Below are 17,286 nucleotides of genomic sequence, written 5' to 3'. Positions count from 1 at the left end.
AGCCTGAGTGTTGTCGACTGGGATCATCAAGGTCCTCCAGGGCTAATGGATCCTCCGTCTGCGTCCCAATCGGTACCCTATTCCCTATGTAGTGCACTACTTTGACCAGGACCCATAGGGCTCCCGTAGGGCTCTGGTCAGAAGTAGTGCACTGAATAGGGAATAGGGTGCCATTTGGGACGTACCCTCTATTTAGAATCACATTACTCATCCATCCAGGCCCTATCAGTTATTTATCTGGGTCTCTTACCTATTGTATTACACTGGCAAAATAATTCATGGAGATGTTATGGACTGATGGGCTTCTCTGTTATCCCCCCTCTCTTTCACTCTCTCACCACCTCTCTCGCTCCCTCTCACCATTTCTCTCTCTTTTTCTCTCTCTCTCTTTCTTGCCCCCTCTCATTTTCTGTGTGTACAGGAGGAGGTGCGTCAGTCGGTGGCCCCAGCAGAGCCGGTTCAGTACTACTTCACCCTGGCTCAGCAGCCAGGCCAGGTGCAGGGCCAGCAGGCCACTGGACAACAGGCTGCCACCATCCAGCCTGGACAGATCATCATCGCGCAGCCACAGCAAGGACAGGTAGACTGGAGAATAGACCTGCACCACACGTACGTGCACTGACACAGACAGAGAGACCACGTGTGCAGACACACACGCACCACACCAGACACACTGAACATACTACTCCACAAACAACCGGTAAGCTACCAACATTCAGCCAAGGCAAAGATGTAGTGTACACCAGACACACACCGTGACACAGCCTGGCAGATCACCAACTCTCCTAACACTCTCCCAGTCAACAACCCTCTCCAACCCTGTCCACTAGAAAACAGTGTGAATGGGGTAATAACAGTGGGTTTTATTGATATTATCCTTGGCAAGCACAGCCGATCCGCACTCTGGCCTCAAGTCTTTCCCACCAGCAGGGATGAATGACCCGTACACACCCAGCACACAAACACACAGCTACAAAAGCAGTGATACAGGGCCATTTGATCTGCCCACTTCAGTCACTCCCCTCTCTGCTGGAGGTCCAGAACAACACAGTACAGTAACACTAGGGCTGTGTCTCTGTCACCCTATTCCCTATTCAGTGCACTACTTTTGACCAGGGCCCATAGGGAATAGGGTGCCATTTGGGATGCAGCCTAGACTCCCTGTGAGACTGCTCTCTGCCACTCCACTGTACTTCTCTCTGAAGAGGAGGAACATATGAGGAAACGGATGGGTGGGTTGCCCCCTCATCCCTAGTCTTGTTTCCTTCTCTGAGTGTGCTTCCCTCTCTTGCTCCATTATTCTCTCCCTCCCTGTTTAATGTGTTCTCTCTCCTTGCTTCAGGAGGCTGCCTTAGTTTCACTGATCTGTCACAGTTCCACAGTCAGGCTAGTGCTGTTACTGTTACTACCGCAGTCACCTCACAGTCACCGAGCAGAGCAGGGGAGGTCACTATATGACTGGCACCTTAGAATATGTGACTAGTTTAGACTACTGGGTTACAGTTAAGAGGCCAGGGAGGAAGAGGGATGGTGGGATGGAAGAGGGGAAAGGATCTGAAAAACAGATGGATAAAAGTGTGAGATACCTGGAGATTGAGGGAGGAGGGTAACGAGGTCCAAATTCATTGCTCAATTCCTGTGTGTGTGTGTGTGTGTGTGTGTGTGTGTGTGTGTGTGTGTGTGTGTCTGTGCGCGCGCGCGCGCATCTTCGCCAGACTTGCCTGCAAAGAGCTTTCAGTGTCACTAGTCGTCACTGTTGCACCAGTTCTGTCACATTCCCTCTCGGGCCACAAAGTCCCTAACGGACTAATCTGTTACGAAACCAAACCTCCATTTCTATTGCACATCTATAATGTATTATTGGAACTACCATTTCCTACTGTAGGATACACCTTTATCTTCATTAACAGCTGCTATTTCTCCATTAATCTGCATCCCTTCTGCTCTATGCATTTCTTCCAACCATAATTCAGTTCACATGCTCATTGTTTGTTGTGTGTGATCTGATGACAGGTGTGTGATCTGATGACAGGTGTGTGATCTGATGACAGGTGTGTGATCTGATGACAGGTGTCTGACTGTGTGTGTGTGATCTGATGACAGGTGTGTGATCTGATGACAGGTGTGTGATCTGATGACAGGTGTGTGATCTGATGACAGGTGTGTGATCTGATGACAGGTGTGTGACTGTGTGTGTGTGTGATCTGATGACAGGTGTGTGTGTGTGCGCTACTTCTTCCTTTGCACTCTGCATGTGCTTATAGTCATGTTTGTAAAGCTCCCTCTTTCACTTCCTCTCTCCTCCCTGCCCCCTTCAGGTGCTGCAGGGGACCACAATGCAACAGTTACAGCAGGTGCAGGTAGCCCAGTCACAGGGCACACCTATCACGGTAAAAAACACCTCCTCCACAGTCAACATCTGAAACACCCCTCCCATCCCAGCACTCCTAGTTGTAGGGTGAAGTTGCTCCTAGATGCTGATCTTGGATCAGTTTTGCAATTACCCCACTAAATAGTTAAGGTTAGGGTTGGGAGAGGGGATGCTGATCCTAGATCTGTACCGAGGGGAAATGTCATCTCGGAGCGCACCCCTCCACATTTAATCAGGAAGGTTAGTTTACCCCATGAGGGCCTTCCTTTTCTCCTGTCCATCTCATCTCCACTTGGTGCTCCAAGGCCTGTAGTTTAACTTTTGACTCAGCAGCAGCTGGCTCATTAGTGATGTTAGTCAGATCAGCTGGCTCATTAGTGACCTTAGTCAGATCAGCTGGTTTATTAGGGACGTTAGTCAGATCGGCTGGTTTATTAGGGACGTTAGTCAGATCGGCTGGTTTATTAGGGACGTTAGTCAGATCAGCTGGCTCATTAGGGACGTTAGTCAGATCAGCTGGCTCATTAGGGATGTTAGTCAGATCGGCTGGCTCATTAGGGACGTTAGTCAGATCGGCTGGTTTATTAGGGACGTTAGTCAGATCGGCTGGTTTATTAGGGACGTTAGTCAGATCGGCTGGTTTATTAGATCAGATCGGCTGGTTTATTAGTGACCTTAGTCAGATCAGCTGGTTTATTAGGGACGTTAGTCAGATCGGCTGGCTCATTAGGGACGTTAGTCAGATCGGCTGGTTTATTAGGGACGTTAGTCAGATCGGCTGGTTTATTAGGGACGTTAGTCAGATCGGCTGGTTTATTAGGGACGTTAGTCAGATCGGCTGGTTTATTAGATCAGATCGGCTGGTTTATTAGGGTCGTTAGTCAGATCAGCTGGTTTATTAGATCAGATCGGCTGGTTTATTAGGGACGTTAGTCAGATCAGCTGGTTTATTAGGGACGTTAGTCAGATCGGCTGGCTCATTAGGGACGTTAGTCAGATCGGCTGGTTTATTAGGGACGTTAGTCAGATCGGCTGGTTTATTAGGGACGTTAGTCAGATCGGCTGGTTTATTAGGGACGTTAGTCAGATCGGCTGGTTATTAGATCAGATCGGCTGGTTTATTAGGGTCGTTAGTCAGATCAGCTGGTTTATTAGATCAGATCGGCTGGTTTATTAGGGACGTTAGTCAGATCGGCTGGTTTATTAGGGACGTTAGTCAGATCGGCTGGTTTATTAGGGACGTTAGTCAGATCGGCTGGTTTATTAGGGACGTTAGTCAGATCGGCTGGTTTATTAGGGACGTTAGTCAGATCAGCTGGTTTATTAGGGACGTACTCAGATCGGCTGGTTTATTAGGGACATAAGTCAGATCAGCTGGTTTATTAGGGACGTTAGTCAGATCGGCTGGTTTATTAGGGACGTTAGTCAGATCGGCTGGTTTATTAGATCAGATCGGCTGGTTTATTAGGGACGTTAGTCAGATCGGCTTGTTTTTTAGGGACGTTAGTCAGATCGGCTGGTTTATTAGGGACGTTAGTCAGATCGGCTGGTTTATTAGAGACGTTAGTCAGATCGGCTGGTTTATTAGATCAGATCGGCTGGTTTATTATGGACGTTAGTCAGATCGGCTGGTTTATTAGGGACGTTAGTCAGATCGGCTGGTTTATTAGGGACGTTAGTCAGATCGGCTGGTTTATTAGGGACGTTAGTCAGATCGGCTGGTTTATTAGAGACGTTAGTCAGATCAGCTGGTTTATTAGGGACGTTAGACAGATCGGCTGGTTTATTAGGGACGTTAGTCAGATCGGCTGGTTTATTAGATCAGATCGGCTGGTTTATTAGGGACGTTAGTCAGATCGGCTTGTTTATTAGGGACGTTAGTCAGATCGGCTTGTTTATTATGGACGTTAGTCAGATCGGCTGGTTTATTAGGGACGTTAGTCAGATCGGCTGGTTTATTAGAGACGTTAGTCAGATCGGCTGGTTTATTAGATCAGATCGGCTGGTTTATTAGGGACGTTAGTCAGATCGGCTGGTTTATTAGGGACGTTAGTCAGATCGGCTGGTTTATTAGGGACGTTAGTCAGATCGGCTGGTTTATTAGGGACGTTAGTCAGATCGGCTGGTTTATTAGGGACGTTAGTCAGATCGGCTGGTTTATTAGATCAGATCGGCTGGTTTATTAGGGACGTTAGTCAGATCAGCTGGTTTATTAGATCAGATCGGCCGGTTTATTAGGGACGTTAGTCAGATCAGCTGGTTTATTAGGGACGTTAGTGAGATCGGCTGGTTTATTAGCGACGTTAGTCAGATCGGCTGGTTTATTAGGGACGTTAGTCAGATCAGCTGGTTTATTAGGGACGTTAGTCAGATCAGCTGGTTTATTAGGGACGTTAGTCAGATCGGCTGGTTTATTAGGGACATAAGTCAGATCAGCTGGTTTATTAGGGACGTTAGTCAGATCGGCTGGTTTATTAGATCAGATCGGCTGGTTTATTAGGGACGTTAGTCAGATCAGCTGGTTTATTAGGGACGTTAGTCAGATCGGCTGGTTTATTAGATCAGATCGGCTGGTTTATTAGGGACGTTAGTCAGATCAGCTGGTTTATTAGGGACGTTAGTGAGATCGGCTGGTTTATTAGGGACGTTAGTCAGATCAGCTGGTTTATTAGGGACGTTAGTCAGATCAGCTGGTTTATTAGGGACGTTAGTCAGATCGGCTGGTTTATTAGGGACGTTAGTCAGATCGGCTGGTTTATTAGAGACGTTAGTCAGATCGGCTGGTTTATTAGGGACGTTAGTCAGATCGGCTGGTTTATTAGGGACGTTAGTCAGATCGGCTGGTTTATTAGGGACGTTAGTCAGATCGGCTGGTTTATTAGGGACGTTAGTCAGATCGGCTGGTTTATTAGGGACGTTAGTCAGATCGGCTGGTTTATTAGATCAGATCGGCTGGTTTATTAGGGACGTTAGTCAGATCAGCTTGTTTATTAGATCAGATCGGCTGGTTTATTAGGGACGTTAGTCAGATCGGCTGGTTTATTAGAGACGTTAGTCAGATCGGCTGGTTTATTAGGGACGTTAGTCAGATCTGATGGTTTATTAGGGACGTTAGTCAGATCGGCTGGTTTATTAGGGACGTTAGTCAGATCGGCTGGTTTATTAGGGACGTTAGTCAGATCGGCTGGTTTATTAGATCAGATCGGCCGGTTTATTAGGGACGTTAGTCAGATCGGCTGGTTTATTAGGGACGTTAGTCAGATCAGCTGGTTTATTAGGGACGTTAGTGAGATCGGCTGGTTTATTAGGGACGTTAGTCAGATCGGCTGGTTTATTAGGGACGTTAGTCAGATCGGCTGGTTTATTAGAGACGTTAGTCAGATCGGCTGGTTTATTAGGGACGTTAGTCAGATCGGCTGATTTATTAGATCAGATCGGCTGGTTTATTAGGGACGTTAGTGAGATCAGCTGGTTTATTAGATCAGATCGGCTGGTTTATTAGGGACGTTAGTCAGATCAGCTGGTTTATTAGGGACGTTAGTGAGATCGGCTGGTTTATTAGGGACGTTAGTCAGATCAGCTGGTTTATTAGGGACGTTAGTCAGATCAGCTGGTTTATTAGGGACGTTAGTCAGATCGGCTGGTTTATTAGGGACGTTAGTCAGATCGGCTGGTTTATTAGGGACGTTAGTCAGATCGGCTGGTTTATTAGAGACGTTAGTCAGATCGGCTGGTTTATTAGGGACGTTAGTCAGATCGGCTGGTTTATTAGAGACGTTAGTCAGATCGGCTGGTTTATTAGGGACGTTAGTCAGATCGGCTGGTTTATTAGGGACGTTAGTCAGATCGGCTGGTTTATTAGGGACGTTAGTGAGATCGGCTGGTTTATTAGGGACGTTAGTCAGATCGGCTGGTTTATTAGGGACGTTAGTCAGATCGGCTGGTTTATTAGGGACGTTAGTCAGATCGGCTGGTTTATTAGGGACGTTAGTCAGATCGGCTGGTTTATTAGGGACGTTAGTCAGATCGGCTGGTTTATTAGGGACGTTAGTCAGATCGGCTGGTTTATTAGGGACGTTAGTCAGATCGGCTGGTTTATTAGGGACGTTAGTCAGATCGGCTGGTTTATTAGATCAGATCGGCTGGTTTATTAGGGACGTTAGTCAGATCAGCTGGTTTATTAGATCAGATCGGCTGGTTTATTAGGGACGTTAGTCAGATCAGCTGGTTTATTAGGGACGTTAGTCAGATTGGCTGGTTTATTAGGGACCGTAGTCAGATCGGCTGGTTTATTAGGGACGTTAGTCAGATCGGCTGGTTTATTAGAGACGTTAGTCAGATCGGCTGGTTTATTAGGGACGTTAGTCTGATCGGCTGGTTTATTAGATCAGATCGGCTGGTTTATTAGGGGCGTTAGTCAGATCAGCTGGTTTATTAGATCAGATCGGCTGGTTTATTAGGGACGTTAGTCAGATCGGCTGGTTTATTAGGGACGTTAGTCAGATCGGCTGGTTTATTAGATCAGATCGGCTGGTTTATTAGGGACGTTAGTCAGATCAGCTGGTTTATTAGATCAGATCGGCTGGTTTATTAGGGACGTTAGTCAGATCGGCTGGTTTATTAGGGACGTTAGTCAGATCGGCTGGTTTATTAGGGACGTTAGTCAGATCGGCTGGTTTATTAGGGACGTTAGTCAGATCGGCTGGTTTATTAGGGACGTTAGTCAGATCGGCTGGTTTATTAGGGACGTTAGTCAGATCGGCTGGTTTATTAGATCAGATCGGCTGGTTTATTAGGGACGTTAGTCAGATCAGCTGGTTTATTAGATCAGATCGGCTGGTTTATTAGGGACGTTAGTCAGATCAGCTGGTTTATTAGGGACGTTAGTCAGATCAGCTGGTTTATTAGGGACGTTAGTCAGATTGGCTGGTTTATTAGGGACCGTAGTCAGATCGGCTGGTTTATTAGGGACGTTAGTCAGATCGGCTGGTTTATTAGAGACGTTAGTCAGATCGGCTGGTTTATTAGGGACGTTAGTCAGATCGGCTGGTTTATTAGATCAGATCGTCTGGTTTATTAGGGACGTTAGTCAGATCAGCTGGTTTATTAGATCAGATCGGCTGGTTTATTAGGGACGTTAGTCAGATCAGCTGGTTTATTAGGGACGTTAGTCAGATCAGCTGGTTTATTAGGGACGTTAGTCAGATCGGCTGGTTTATTAGGGACGTTAGTCAGATCGGCTGGTTTATTAGGGACGTTAGTCAGATCGGCTGGTTTATTAGGGACGTTAGTCAGATCGGCTGGTTTATTAGGGACGTTAGTCAGATCGGCTGGTTTATTAGGGACGTTAGTCAGATCGGCTGGTTTATTAGGGACGTTAGTCAGATCGGCTGGTTTATTAGGGACGTTAGTCAGATCTGCTGGTTTATTAGGGACGTTAGTCAGATCGGCTGGTTTATTAGGGACGTTAGTGAGATCGGCTGGTTTATTAGGGACGTTAGTCAGATCGGCTGGTTTATTAGGGACGTTAGTCAGATCGGCTGGTTTATTAGGGACGTTAGTCAGATCGGCTGGTTTATTAAGGACGTTAGTCAGATCGGCTGGTTTATTAGGGACGTTAGTCAGATTGGCTGGTTTATTAGGGACGTTAGTCAGATCGGCTGGTTTATTAGGGACGTTAGTCAGATCGGCTGGTTTATTAGGGACGTTAGTCAGATCGGCTGGTTTATTAGGGACGTTAGTCAGATCGGCTGGTTTATTAGGGACGTTAGTCAGATCGGCTGGTTTATTAGAGACGTTAGTCAGATCGGCTGGTTTATTAGGGACGTTAGTCAGATCGGCTGGTTTATTAGAGACGTTAGTCAGATCGGCTGGTTTATTAGAGACGTTAGATCAGATCGGCTGGTTTATTAGGGACGTTAGATCAGATCGGCTGGTTTATTAGGGACTTTAGATTCGATCGGCTGTTTTTTTAGGGACGTTGGTCAGATCAGATCTGATGGTTTATTAGGGACGTCAGATCAGATCGACTGGATTTCTTTCTTTCTTTCTTTGGGACAATCATCACATTACATGTCTCAGTCACCAGACTCTCACCAGTCATTTAACCATGAATCTTCCTTCTCCACCCTGAAGGGAGGGGCTCCAATGACCATGCAGGTGGGGGACCAGCAGGTCCAGATTGTACAGGCGTCGTCCCAGGGCCAGACCCAGACGGTGCAGTCAGGACAGACCATGCAGGTCATGCAGCAGATAATCACCAACTCCGCAGAGATCCAGCAGATACCAGTAAGAGAGAGAGATATAGAGGAGGAAAGTCTCCTAGAATGACCTTACTGGAAAAATTATAATCATTTTAAAGCTCCATTTTCTAATGATATTTATACATTTTCTTCAGTTAAATATTGGAGATAAATCTCCTTATAGTTGGTGAACCTTATACTGTCCTCCATTTTGATGCTCTAACTAGCTCAGTGATCATGATAACCTCTGCATTGTGTATCTATGACCTTCCCATCCTAAAGTGTCTCCCCCGTGTGGTGGCTGTGTGCAGGTGCAGCTGAACAATGGTCAGTTGCAGTACATCCGGCTGGCACAGCCTGTCTCTGGCACACAGGTGGTTCAGGGACAGATCCAGACGCTGGGTAACACTCAGCAGGTACAGGTACTGAACATGGACCTTTTTTAAATCCATAGTATCGCATCAGATGTATGTAGACACTTCACCTCTGTAATGTAGTGTCTGGTATGGTATTACTGTTAGTTTATGAAATAACATTAAGGTAGTAACATATGATAACATTCAAAATATGATACGATTATTCATCTTAAAAATGTGTTTTCTATATTGTTTTGTAAATCTATTTCTATATTGTTCATTTCCTTCAGTTGCATTTTAATAGAGGTGTAGGTTTGAATAGTGGCTGTGTGAAGCACTGTGACTGACTGACTCCTCTCTCTCTCTCTCTCTCTCTCTCTCTCTGGTTTGTTCTCAGATTACACAGACAGAGCAAGGCCAGCAGCAATTCAACCAGTTTACTGACGGACAGGTAAGAGGAACATCTCAGTGATCTCTCACTCCTGTCGCTCACTCACATCGTTTACTCTCCCTCTTTTTCTCTATTTTTCACTTTCTCTCTCTCTCTCTCTTTTCTCTTCTCTCTCCTTACAGCAGTTGTATCAGATTCAGCAGGTGATGCCAGCGGGACAGGACCTGAGCCAGCCCTTGTTCATCCAGTCCACCAATCAGACGGCCGATGGACAGGTCACCACACAGGTCAGCACAGACTGAGGCTCTGGAAGCATCCTCCTGACCCCCCAGACCACCAAACCATTGACCACACCACCTGCTACCATCCATAAGGACAGTACTGGCTCAAACCGCCAAGGGACCTCCTAGGAGGCGTCCAAAATGGTCAAAAGTAGAGCCCAATATAGGGTGCCATTTGGGATGTACCCTCATTCTCATTCAATACACTGGTCTATGACATGATACTTAAAAGGGACTGTCTGACAACAACAGTTCTTTATTCAGTGTACTGGGTCAGATACCAAAGGGACTGTCTGACAACAACAGTTCTTTATTCAGTGTACTGGGTCAGATACCAAAGGGACTGTCTGACAACAACAGTTCTTTATTCAGTGTACAGGGTCAGATACCAAAGGGACTGTCTGACAACAACAGTTCTTTATTCAGTGTACTGGGTCAGATACCAAAGGGACTGTCTGACAACAACAGTTCTTTATTCAGTGTACTGGGTCAGATACCAAAGGGACTGTCTGACAACAACAGTTCTTTATTCAGTGTACTGGGTCAGATACCAAAGGGACTGTCTGACAACAACAGTTCTTTATTCAGTGTACTGGGTCAGATACCAAAGGGACTGCTCTACAACTCCCTCTCATTCCCATTTCATATCGTCTCTCTCTGCCTCCATTAGTTCCTCCAGGCACCCACTCTCACCTGATACGTTCCCCAGAAAAGCCTCACTTAGTGCCCATTCATGAGAGCTACACAAAGGTTATCGGAACGCTGAATCCTCCAGGACCCAACTCTCCTCCGTTTTAGTGACCAACTGTTCATCCTCAGTGTCTGTATACCCTTTATGTACAAACCTCCTCTGTATATTCTCTGTCTCTCTGTGAAGTACACCATATGGTTGGCTCTTGTGTTCTCTATGTGTGCCTCCCAAATGGCTCCCTATTCCCTATACAATGCACTCATTTTGACCACGGTCCAAAGGGTTTTGGTCAAAAGTAGTGCTCTATAGAGGGAATGGGATGCATCCCCATGCATTCTATTCCCTCTAGAGCACTACTTTTGACCAAAACCCTTTGGTATCTGACCCAGGCTTGGCCCTTGTTTTGTCTCCAAGCCAAGAGAACATGAATCCTTTCTTTGTAATGTTTTTATGTGTAGACGTTTAAAATAATAAACTATAAAGCCATACTCTTACCTAAACCATTTAATTCACAATAAATCATTGTCAATTGTACGAGACCAGCCATGATAGGTCAATTAAGTTATGTTAGTTTCTCGCAGGTTTTTCACATTGACGAGACATTGCCATCGATGAAAGGGCTTCTAACTGTATGATTGAGTTTGTGTGTGTGTGTCATTCAATATTGTGCAGTTACTGCAGTATACTTTCCCCGTGGCCCTCTTCATCTCTTCCATTCCCCTCTCTATCTCTCCATTCATTTCCACTGATCACTCTATCATTGTTAGAGCAGGGAGGGGTTAGGCCTTTCTGTCTCTATGCAGTCTCTTCTTTCTCCCCTTCTCTCTTTTTCTCTCCCTTTACTTTTTTCTCTATCCTGAGAGGTTTGTGGTTCTCCTGCCCTGCTCTCAGAGGAAGCCTCCTGTATAAAAACAACTCCACTGGAGGAAAGGCCCCTTTTTAGAAACTCTTTTTTTGAATACCTGTTGTAACTTGTCAATGTTCATTTGTTTTTATGACCCCCCCTCTTCCTCCTCCCCTTTCTTATTTAGTAAGTTTAATTATTATCATTGTTGTTCTTATTATTGTCGATTTGCATATAGTTTAAACTGCCAGCATGATATGCAATAGATGGGTAGACATTCTATTTTGTAAGCAAACTTTGGGTTTGTGAGAAAATAAAATGCAAATAAAAAACATTACATCTTTTTTCAACAGGAGTTTTTCTGCAGTTTTTTCCCCACCAGTGTTGTTGTGATGTGTGCATAAAAAAAGATTATGTACAAGGTGATTTAAATCTATTCAGAAACGATTGGTAACCACTGTGTAGTACAACACAGTTCTTTAGCAATGCAATTTCGCACACTGTATTGCCATTTTGGGTACTTCAGATAATCTACGGATTTCTGTGCGGCCTTATCACATAGAATATATAAAATAATGAAATAAGATCATTTAAAAATAACAATAGAATAACAAAGCTTTAAAATATTATCCTAAATATAAACCATCAATGGAATGCCATCAAACACCTGGAAACGATGTGTTTGATGTATTTGTATATGTATGTATGTATGTATGTATGTATGTATGTATTTGTATGTATGTATGTATGTATGTATGTATGTATGTATGTATTTGTATATGTATTTGTATATGTATTTGATATTTGGATCAAACACATGGAAACGATGTATTTGATGTATTTGATACCATTCCACTCATTCTGTTCCAGCCACTGCACATCTATTTGACTAAAGTCAATAATTGTAAGAGTTGCAGAGTTAATTGAAAATAATGCCATTGTTGATTTAGATTACATTATTTTTTCATACATTTTGGTATTTTCTCCTGAACCATAGGGTATATCTACTAGAAACTCATGGGCAATATGGACACAGATTTAAAAAATGAATACTATATTCATATATTTTACTAATGTTGCCATAGGTTACCTGTTTATTACCAAAATTACAGAAGATTCTGGTCATTTTGGTAGATTACCAGTAGTTTTGCAACCCTAAATGTATCTGAAAAAGTAAGTACTCTTTGGCCACACAGTAGGTATCTTAAGTATTCACCCCCTTGAATTTCTTCACATTTTTATTGTTACAAATTAAAATGGATTTGTCATTTTCTGTCAACTATCTACAAAAAATACACTAATGTCAAAATGAAAGATGTGTTTATTTATAAAAAAGAAACGCTAATAAATTCCTTGATTAGATAAGTATTCACCCCTCTGAGTCCATACATGTTAGAAACACCTTTCGGTTAGTGATTACAGCTGTGTCTCCTTGGGTAAGTCTCTTATTTGCGCGTGATTCTTTTCAAAATTCTTCAAGCTCTGTTAAGGTGTTGGGGATGATGGCTAGACAAAACATTTTCAAGTCTTGCCATAATGTTTCAAGCAGATTTAAGTCAAAATTGTAACTTGGCCACTCACAAACATTCACTGTCTTCTTAGTTAGCAGCTCCAGTGTAGATTTGGCCTTGTGTTGTAGGTTACTGTCCTGCTGAAAGGTGAATTCCTCTCCCAGTTTCTGGTGTAAGCAGGCTGAAGCAGGTTTTCCTCTAGGATTTTGCCTATGCTTGCTTAGCCATACCATGATGCAGCCACCACCATGCTTGAAAATAAGGAGGCAGTTACTCAGTGGTGTATTGCGTTGGATTTGCCCCAAACATAAGGCTTTGCATTTAGGCCAAAAAGTGTATTCCTTTAACAAGTGTTTTGGTAGTATTACTTTAGTGCCTTGTTGCATACAGGATGCATGTTTTGGGCAACTTTTATTCTGTATATTTTTATTTTCACTGTCATTTAGGTAATTATTGTGGAGTCACTACAATGTAGATCCATCCTCAGTTTACTCCCATCACAGCCATTGACCTCCATAGCTGTTTTAAAATCACCAATGGCCTCATGGTAACATCCGTGAGCAGTTTAATTCCTTTCCTATAGCTCCGTTCAGAAGGGTGACTGTGTCTTTGATGTGTCTGTGTGGTTTAATATTAACTTGACCAATTAACTTGATCATGCTTAAAGAGTTAATTAATGTCTCATTTGTTATTTTTACCCATCAACCAATCACTGCCCTTCTTTGTGAGGCTTCCGAAAAGCTCCCTGGTCTTTGTACTTGAATCTATGCTTGAAATGCAATACTTGACTGAGGGATCTTACAGATGGTCTATGTATTGGAGACAGACGAAGTGTTCGTCATTCAAAAAGCAAGTCAACTCTTATTATTTCACGCAGAGTGAGTCCATGTAACTTATGCAATTTGTTAAGCCACATTTGACTCCTGAATGAATTTAGGCTTGCCTAAAAAAAGGTGTTGAATACTTATGAAACCACTATATTTTAGTTATTTAATTTGCATCCATTTTGTTTTTAAATAAACAGAACTTTCTTTTCACTTTGACATTATGAAATATTTTGTGTAGCTCAATGACGAAAAAACCCAAATCTATTTCAATCCCACTTTAACACAACGACATTTGAAAAAAAATCAAGAGGGTTGAATACTTATGATACCCAAAATGTATAGATTACAACACCTTGATTTATTGCCCCACGTGGGTATAATACACATTTACACTGAACAAAAATATAAATGCAACATGCACCAATTTCAAAGATTTTACTGACTTACAGTTTACATAAGAAAATCAGTCAATTGAAATAAATTCATTAGGCCCTAATCTATGGATTTCACAAGACTGGGAATACAGTTATGCATCTGTTAATCACAGATATCTTAAAAAAAACAACTGGTGTGATCACGATTTGCCTCATGCACGAGGACACATCTCCTTCTCATAGAGTTGATCAGGTTGTTGATTGTGGCCTGTGGAATGTTGTCCCACTCCTCTTCAATGGCTGTGCGAAGTTGCTGGATTTTGCCAGGAACTGGAACACACTCTTGTACACGTTGATCCAGAGCATCCCAAACATGCTCAATGGGTGACATGTCTGGTGAGTATGCAGGCCATGGAAGAACTGGAACATTTTCAGCTTCCTGGAATTGTGTACAGGTCCTTGTGACATGGGGCCGTGCATTATCATGCTGAATCTTTAGATGATGGCGGTGGATGAATGGCACGACAATGGGCCTCAGGATCTCATCACGGCATCTCTGCATTCAAATTGCCATTGATAAAATGCAATTGTGTTCATTGTCTGTATCTTATGCCTACCCATACCATAACCCCACCACCACCACCATAGTGTAATCTGTTCACAACATTGACATCAGTAAACCTGTCGCCCACACGCCATCTGCCATGTACAGTTGAAACCGGGATTCATCCGGGAAGAGCACACTTCTCCAGCATGCCAGTGGCCATCGAAGGTGGGTACATCGGCGGAACTGCAGTCAGGTCAAGACCCTGGTGAGGACGACGAGCATGCAGATGAGATTCCCTGAGACGGTTTCTGACAGTTTGTGCAGAAATTCTTCAGTTGTGCAAACCCACAGTTTCATCAGCTGTCCAGGTGGCTGGTCTCAGATGATCCCGCAGGTGAAGAAGCTGGATGTGGAGGTCCTGGGCTGGCATGGTTACACGTGGTCTTCGGTTTTGAGGCTGGTTGGACGTTCTGCCAAATTCTCTAAAATGACATTGGAGGCTGCTTATGGTAGAGTAATTAACATAACATTGTCCACCAGAGCACCAGCTCTGGTGGACATTCCTGCAGTCAGCATGTCAATTGCAAACTCCCTCAAAACTTGAGACATCTGTAGCATTGTGTTGGGTGACAAAATTGCACATTTTAGAGTGGCCTTTTTTTCCCCCCGCACAAGGTGCACCTGTGTAATGATCGTGCTGTTTAATCAGCTTCTTGATATGCCACGCCAGTCAGAGGGATGGATTATCTTGGCAAAGGTGAAATGCTCACTAACAGGGATGTAAACAAATTTGTACACAACATTTGAGAGAATATATTTTTTGTGCATCTGAATAATGTCTGGGATCTTTTATTTCAGCTCATGAAACATGGGACCAGCACTTTACATGTTGCTTCTACATTTTCATAACGAACACATTTTTGCAGTGCACTGCAGTAGTATTTTAGGGCAAAAGTCAATTTATCTAAGTTCCACCCCTAGAGTCCCATACTTCAAGATCAGAACAATGTAGGTCCTACTGTTTTTTTCTCACTTCTCTACTTCTGGAATGGGCTGTTCGTTGTGAAAGGGCAAGTGGGCAACAATGGAATCACGAGTTCATTAGTTAGTTGGCTGGAGACAGCTCAGCCCTTTAGAGATCAGACAGCATTCCTTATCCGACCTAAATCTTAAAAGGAAAAGAGGTAATTACGCTGGGACAGAAAATTAGGGAGACACAGTTCCCTCACTTACCTAGAGGAATTGGTTTTGTCACACAGGCCTAAACTGCAACTTGTCAACAGAAAAGGTTGTAATATATTACAGATATTTCCATATAAGAATCAGTTATTATTACTAAGACTAGGAGTTTTCTCAGGAATATCACTTGGCCCAACCAGGCCCTATCTATGTAATGTATAAGTAGGGCCAGGAGTTATTCCTGTCTGCATGACTGACCATGAAAAACTCCTGGTTCTACTTATTACTAACCTCTTCCCCAGGTGGGCCGGCGAGTCTAATTTATAGCTAATGGGAAGATTTACCCAGCCCTATCTTTGGGGCTGGGTATTTAAAATCTGTCTTGTCTAATAACAGGGCTAGGTCTTTGTTTGTCAGTCAGGCTTTGAAGGGGCTAGGCTTTCTTTGGTTGGGTCAGTGAGGCTTTGAAGGGGCTAGGCCTTCTTTGGTTGGGTCAGTGAGGTTTTTAAGGGGCTAGGCTTTCTTTGGTTGGGTCAGTGAGGGTTTTAAGGGGCTAGGCCTTCTTTGGTTGGGTCAGTGAGGGTTTTAAGGGGCTAGGCCTTCTTTGGTTGGGTCAGTGAGGGTTTTAAGGGGCTAGGCCTTCTTTGGTTGGGTCAGTGAGGGTTTTAAGGGGCTAGGCCTTCTTTGGTTGGGTCAGTGAGGTTTTTAAGGGGCTAGGCCTTCTTTGGTTGGGTCAGTGAGGTTTTTAAGGGGCTAGGCCTTCTTTGGTTGGGTCAGTGAGGTTTTTAAGGGGCTAGGCCTTCTTTGGTTGGGTCAGTGAGGTTTTTAAGGGGCTAGGCCTTCTTTGGTTGGGTCAGTGAGGTTTTTAAGGGGCTAGGCCTTCTTTGGTTGGGTCAGTGAGGTTTTTAAGGGGCTAGGCCTTCTTTGGTTGGGTCAGTGAGGTTTTTAAGGGGCTAGGCCTTCTTTGGTTGGGTCAGTGAGGTTTTTAAGGGGCTAGGCCTTCTTTGGTTGGGTCAGTGAGGGTTTTAAGGGGCTAGGCCTTCTTTGGTTGGGTCAGTGAGGGTTTTAAGGGGCTAGGCCTTCTTTGGTTGGGTCAGTGAGGGTTTTAAGGGGCTAGGCCTTCTTTGGTTGGGTCAGTGAGGTTTTTAAGGGGCTAGGCCTTCTTTGGTTGGGTCAGTGAGGTTTTTAAGGGGCTAGGCCTTCTTTGGTTGGGTCAGTGAGGTTTTTAAGGGGCTAGGCCTTCTTTGGCTGGGTCAGTGAGGGTTTTAAGGGGCTAGGCCTTCTTTGGTTGGGTCAGTGAGGCTTTTAAGGGGCTAGGCCTTCTTTGGTTGGGTCAGTGAGGGTTTTAAGGGGCTAGGCCTTCTTTGGTTGGGTCAGTGAGGTTTTTAAGGGGCTAGGCCTTCTTTGGTTGGGTCAGTGAGGGTTTTAAGGGGCTAGGCCTTCTTTGGTTGGGTCAGTGAGGTTTTTAAGGGGCTAGGCCTTCTTTGGCTGGGTCAGTGAGGGTTTTAAGGGGCTAGGCCTTCTTTGGTTGGGTCAGTGAGGTTTTTAAGGGGCTAGGCCTTCTTTGGTTGGGTCAGTGAGGGTTTTAAGGCTGGACACAGTTTAGGTTATGAGACACAGGTAAACAGTGACACTATTCCGGTCTGTAAACCTACTGGTGGATTGGGATGCG

At 44.2% G+C, this 17,286-nt stretch overlaps 1 protein-coding gene across 20 annotated transcripts in view; it reads left to right on the top strand.

The window, feature by feature from the left end:
- Positions 1–11,526, top strand: part of LOC106588897 (nuclear transcription factor Y subunit gamma) — a 59,036-nt gene extending 47,510 nt beyond the window's left edge. For 16 of the 20 annotated variants that reach the window (XM_014178433.3, XM_014178432.3, XM_045709706.2 and 13 more), the window contains 6 exons: positions 422–580; positions 2,319–2,390; positions 8,507–8,659; positions 8,925–9,035; positions 9,367–9,420; positions 9,543–11,526. In XM_014178433.3, coding sequence (XP_014033908.1) covers positions 422–580; positions 2,319–2,390; positions 8,507–8,659; positions 8,925–9,035; positions 9,367–9,420; positions 9,543–9,662 — 669 coding nt within the window. In that variant the 3' untranslated portion in view covers positions 9,663–11,526. The remainder of the gene's footprint in view (positions 1–421; positions 581–2,318; positions 2,391–8,506; positions 8,660–8,924; positions 9,036–9,366; positions 9,421–9,542) is intronic. The other 4 variants (XM_082970214.1, XM_082970215.1, XM_045709705.2 and 1 more) reach the window with 3 other exon arrangements.
- Positions 11,527–17,286: the final 5,760 nt, after the last annotated feature.

The sequence above is a fragment of the Salmo salar genome, chromosome 27 (genome assembly GCF_965601325.2).
Source record: "Salmo salar chromosome 27, fSalSal1, whole genome shotgun sequence".
Lineage (NCBI taxonomy): Eukaryota > Metazoa > Chordata > Actinopteri > Salmoniformes > Salmonidae > Salmo > Salmo salar.
The sequence above is the reverse complement of the archived record's forward strand: the minus strand, read 5'-3'. Positions and strand labels throughout refer to the sequence as shown.